We start from the raw sequence: 6000 nt of genomic DNA, 5'->3' as shown, positions 1-6000 counted from the left end.
TTCTCTGTTCCAAGCTCAAATGACATATTTTAAAAAAATGAGGTCAGTTACAGATCAGGTCTCGTTAACCCAGTAATAAATATATAGGCAAAGATCAATGAATGACAGCATTAATTGTTTTAGTGCTTATACATTTGATTACTTGAATTGTAGTTTTAAATCTAACAATTATTGGAATAAAGGGAGAAAAAATTTTTCAATGATTTTCCACCATCCTCTTTTGAACCTTATCCTGCTTATCCCTATTAGCTCCCTTCTGTGAGACAAACTTGGCGAAATTATACAGTCTCAAAGAAAAATGGCTTCACAACATTTGGCCACATTTATTTAGAGAATTTTACTAACATTATTGTTACAATTTCAAACAACACAATGCATGGTCTTCAATGTGACAAAAGAAGTTGACCAAATATAGTCATACGTATCACAAATTAATCTGCTGGTAAACTCATTCTTTCATTTGAGTCACGTCTTCTTGTAGCTCCTTAGGGTATGTGATTTGCAAAATTAAATACAGCCTTAGGTAGACCTCTAATGCAATACATTTTTATAGCTATGAATATATATCTAAGCACAATTATTGCAAATATCAAAGGAAAAGTTGTCAATGCAAAGGTAATCTTCATTCAATTTACAGTTTTTAAGTTTTCTCCATCCCTCTTCTTCCCATATTCATTGGCTTAGATGCTACTAATGAATACAGCATCATTATATTTGAAATGGTTCGTTTTCAACTGTAACAAGAGAGGAAAGTAAATGCAACTCACTTGAATGGAACATAATACATTTTGAAAAAGCAAACAATAGTAAATAAGTACATTTAGCTTTCATTAAAGAAATGACCCATATAGACATTTCATTAATAAGATTTTATGGTTGTGAACAACTGATGACAAGAGAATTGTGTACATACTTAAGTTATTTCCAAGGACTGGAGGCAAGTTGTTGGATGCTTCTTACTCCCCAGAAAGCAATGCAGGTAGAAAAAAAAATCTGAAAAATACAACAATAAAACAGATAGGAAAAATAATAAATGTGAATCAAAAAATTAATCCATTCATTTGACTGCATTAATAGCTTTCTAGTGGAAAATGAATACAAAACTTTTAGAAGTTAAATTATTCACATTAGCCAACTGAACTTAAACATGTTATGTAAACACAGGAGTGGGAGTAAAAAGTTTTGTTTCTGTGTTGTTGTTTTTAATATTCACCAGTCAGTGTTGTTTCTAGGGATGGGGCTCTATAAGTTAGGTACGGGGCGGCGAACTTGGCTGGCGCAGTGGTTAGGGAGCCCGTCTACCACATGGGAGGTCCGCGGTCCAAACCCCGGGCCTCCTTGACCCGTGTGGAGCTGGCCCATGCGCAGTGCTGATGCGAACAAGGAGCGCTCTGCCACGCAGGGGTGTTCCCCACTTAGGGGAGCCCCACACGCAAGGAGTGCACCCTGTAAGGAGAGCCGCCCAGCGTGAAAGAAAGTGCAGCCTGCCCAGGAATGGTGCTGCACACACGGAGAGCTGACACAGCAAGAGAACACAGATTCCTGTGCCACTGACAACAACAGAAGTGGACAAAGAAGATGCAGCAAATAGATACAGAGAACAGACAACCGGGGTGGGGGAGGGAGGGGAGAGAAATAAATAAATAAATAAATCTTTTAAAAAAAAGGTATTGAATTAAATCAAACTTTTTTTTGGCAGTTGGGCATACTAAGTGTTTTATGTAGTATATTAAATGACCTCATTGTTTATGTAGTTTAAAAAGTCTTTGGAAAAAAAGAAATAAAAATATTGTTAAAGAACCATTCCTCTCTGAGCAAAGTGATCGTGCCTACCATGAACTTTAACCAACATGAGTTAAATTCTAAACACTCCTGCTAACATATCTTCCCAGTCTTTTGATGTTACCAGATAGAAAAATTTAACTGCAGAATGCTCTTTTAAATGGAAATCATTAACAAAATCATAATAAGCAGCCTTAAATAGTTCAGTTAATGTACTCTCGCACTCAGATAAGCCCGCACATCCACAAACAAATCACTAAAAATTAGCCAAACAAACTTTTTGATTTCTAATAACCCTAGCAAGATGGATTACCTAGCCATCTTCAGTAACAATTTATGATTGCAGAATTCTTCACAGTGCTTCAACTAAATACCATGTGCTGTAATGCACATGCCACCTACCACTTTGGAGTTGAAATCCAGGCACTCATCATAGTCTCTTTAACATTAGGTATTTCCTAAGTCAACTCTCATTGCTCTTATCTCTGGATTAATAATTAAGCTGCAGGATTGCCTTCATGATCCCCATTTCAGGAGAATTAGAATGATGATGAAAGAAAGTGATGCCTCACAACAACAGTAATTGAGATAGGTTTGTAAAGCATTTTTCCTATTTTTTTCTTAGTATGCAAATCTCACAAAATTACTAAAGCACAATAGGTCATCTCTCCCCAGGAAGAATATAATTATTTCTGAAAGCAAAGGAAGAACATATAAGCAATTAGATTGAAGCATGGGAGCATTCTGAAATGATGAACTGAGGTGAAGTGTCATTACTGAGACCAGCCATTAATTCACAGAAAATACCCTGAACTCTGGTGAATTTAATCTTAAAGAATGAATATGGAAAAAAAAGGGATAAAACCCTTAAATATTTATATTTAGATAGCATAGGGAGGTTGTTTAGTTTCATATGAACCTTCTGGGTCTTTCAAGAGAACCATTATCTATCACATTGTAGAGTCTGATAGTTTTCTTCAAATCCATGCTCCTCTTTCAGCCTATAATATATACCATATGAAAAAATACTAAAATCAAAGCCAGCAATTATATTGAAGCAGAAGTCAAGAATAATATTAGCATTTTGGAGTTACTTCAGATTTCAAATACAATCTATTATATTTAAGGACTGAGGCTGATTTTGTTTATTTTGAATGTAAGTCAGAGAAATGACCTCATGGGATCACTTCTGACGGTGCCAGGTAAAATAATACCAAGATCAAGAAGTATTTGTGAAAGTCCCTAGACTTGCGAGCTGAGTTGCATTTGTCTATGGAGATGGGTTAACGTTGACAGAGGATAAGCTGAGAAGAGAGCTTAGCACAAGTAACAGAAACAGCAAATCTATAAAATCAATGAAATAGCTGAATTTGATTTCATAATATTCATTCAACATGTAATTGATACCTTGCATTGTTCAAGACACTGGAATCTGAATAGACGTTTCCATTGATTTTGAATCTGGTTTCTACGGTCGCCGATATGCTCTCAATGGGAGAAGGCCAGAGAGATGCTTTCAGTGAAACCTCCTATACTGTATCTAAAATTTTGCCAGGATGTCATAATTCCCCTTTCCCTTTGTCCCTGACCTCCAGAGTACCCATATATCCACCTAGGACCCCAGAAGTATTATGATATTCTTCCTTAAAAAAGATAGTGAAAACGATTGCAATTTTAGTTCATACCTTTGCTGTTAATCCACCACATCACAGATAAATTTTCCACCTTTGAAACTGTAATTCAAGCCATATTTCCTTTAGGGAACCATCATTAACAAAATCCCTCCCCTTGCTAATTATCTAAAATATCATTTCTTACCAAAAAAAATGCCAATGTTATAAAGGTTGAAATTTTACTTTATTTCTCTGTTGTTTTTTCCAAGCCCCTACGTATAATCCCTCCGAATCAACTGAAAACTGATGAAGCACAGGGATCAGATTCATATTCAGTTTATGTTTGCTGTATCCCACAGTTGATTAAGGATTGTCCTAGGTGCCTTTTCTACATTAGAATGTGGAATTCTCATAAACTTTTGAGGATTGGTATCCAGTTTGCTGAGGAGGCAATGGAAAGCCTAAATGTTTGTAGTTTACCAATCATTCACAAAATTAGGAAATATCAGAGGTAGGATGCTATTTTACGTTTACTTAGTATTCCCCAGAAATTCAAACTCTACATCCTGGGAAGTCAATTCAATGAACGTGACTGTCAGGAATGAATCCATTTGCTCTTTAATAGTAATAATTTGGATTTTCCTGGTGATATTTTTGAGTCACTAACTGCTAGGTTTCTGTGACTTTTTCATATAAATGGTTTAAACAAATATTAGGGTGTTTACACATAATGAAATCCAGCTTGTCACAGGACAACAGAGATTAAATAGAAAGACTATATCCTTCTCAAAATATGTATGATACTATTCACCCTATTCCATTAGAAAATATTTAATTAAAAGAAAAAACAGATTTTCTCTTATATTTTTGAATATATATCAGTATATATATCATAATAGACTGAAATATATATATTTCACAAATAATTTTAAAGTAGAAAATTATTTACTATGAACCCATTATAACCACTTGCTTATTGTAGTCAAGCTAATTAAAATTTTTCCTTATTCAACTTTACCTTGGCTTTTGTTTTAAGTTGCTCATTTTAGTTCTCTACAGTTTATTAGATTAAATGTGTCATTTTAGATAATAGTTCATTAACATATTTCTCAATCAACTATTTATTAATGAAGATAGGAGAATTACTACTTAGGCTAGTGGAAAAATAAATGACAACCATTGAGTCTTTCTTGAGAAGTTCTTCTCTCCTTTGCAGATATGATGTTTCCAGATATGTACAAACTCAATGCACACTTATTTTATCCTAGTTCTGGGCAAGTCCCATGATTTTAACAGCTGGATTCAAAATATGAAACAGAGGAAGTTCATTCTTAGTGTCAAGCCCTGCTTGCGCTAACACATCGTTAGTGGTCCTTGTCTTCAGGCCATTTCCTTGACTTGCCAGGGACCTCAACTGTGGTGCCTGAACTTTACCCTGTACAGATGCTCTCCATGTTTTCTCCACCCCTTTCCAAAAAGTTCATCAATTGGCAGGTGGCTAATCTGAGCCATTCTTTCATACTAAAGATGCCAGTGGGAACTAATATGTTACCGTGTCTCCCCTCCCAGTTATGTCTGTGTCATAAGAGGCCTTATTCAAATGGACTCTAATTAGGAGTAGATCAGCCATTCTAATCTTAAAAGAGGGGGAACATTATCAGAAAAGGTATTTGCGTACATGTGGCATAACCTCGGATTGCTCACATTCAGTTTACCAAAAAAGGGTCTTTGTCTGATACTTATTTACATATATGTCTCCATTTGTTTGAATCAACCCCACTTATTAATAAGTGAGCTGGTGAGCAAAGAAAAATGAATATCACCTTGAATGGTAGGCAGTTGCAATTAGAACTAGCTGGCAACATCAGACAGTCTTTATAGAAATGATTAAATAAGAAGACTTCTTAAATCATTTAAATATGAGACAACTTGCAAGTAAAATGAAAGTTTTAAAAGTACTGGCATTATTTTCAAGAGAAATAAAATATCTGAAATAGCTTAAGTGAGTCTCAAATGCATTTATTGTCATGAATATTTAAATAAAAATACTGAGATGTAATATCCCATTTAATTTTATGCCTTTTGATAGCAGAAGTATAATTAAACTACCCAACCCTGCAGCTCAATTAAGTGGAATGAATACTTTACCACTTAAAAAAAATTACCATTTACTCCATTGTGTAAAATTTCAACCAAGTTTAGATTTCTGTGTTGATTTCCTAAATTCCCCAGGAATGTATATCCATATTTTGTATCCCATACAAACTATACAATGGCTCTAAATGAAAGAGTATATTTTTACCTAATAATTATTTCTTTGACAAAGATGAGGCCTATAAAATACATTAAGTAACTATTTAACAATAACTTGAACAAACACCACAGCACTACTTAGTTTTAAGGAAAGTAGTTAATGAGTGGTATATTTGACTAAATTATTTGGAGAAAAAATTGATCCTTTGTTAAAAAAAGTTTTAACACAGTATTTTGGTTTTCATAGAGGTAACCATTGTCTACTGCACAGATAAAAATCTAAAGAAAACTCAACCTCGATTTGCTACCAAATAACTCTATTTCCTACTAATACAAGGGAACGAATAAGCAC

The 6000-nt window shown here is 34.4% G+C and overlaps 1 protein-coding gene across 1 annotated transcript in view; it reads right to left on the bottom strand.

Annotated features, from left to right (window-relative positions):
* Window positions 1–305: 305 nt before the first annotated feature.
* The window catches only part of AGMO (alkylglycerol monooxygenase), a 371907-nt gene continuing 366212 nt past the window's right edge, over window positions 306–6000 (bottom strand). Inside the window, exons 13-14 of the mRNA XM_058296924.2 lie at window positions 914–993; window positions 306–734 (exon numbers count right to left, since the gene is read on the bottom strand). Of these exons, the coding sequence (XP_058152907.1) occupies window positions 919–993 (75 nt within the window). The 3' untranslated portion in view covers window positions 306–734; window positions 914–918. The remainder of the gene's footprint in view (window positions 735–913; window positions 994–6000) is intronic.

This window comes from Dasypus novemcinctus, chromosome 5 (assembly GCF_030445035.2).
Source record: "Dasypus novemcinctus isolate mDasNov1 chromosome 5, mDasNov1.1.hap2, whole genome shotgun sequence".
NCBI lineage: Eukaryota > Metazoa > Chordata > Mammalia > Cingulata > Dasypodidae > Dasypus > Dasypus novemcinctus.
The sequence above is the reverse complement of the archived record's forward strand: the minus strand, read 5'-3'. Positions and strand labels throughout refer to the sequence as shown.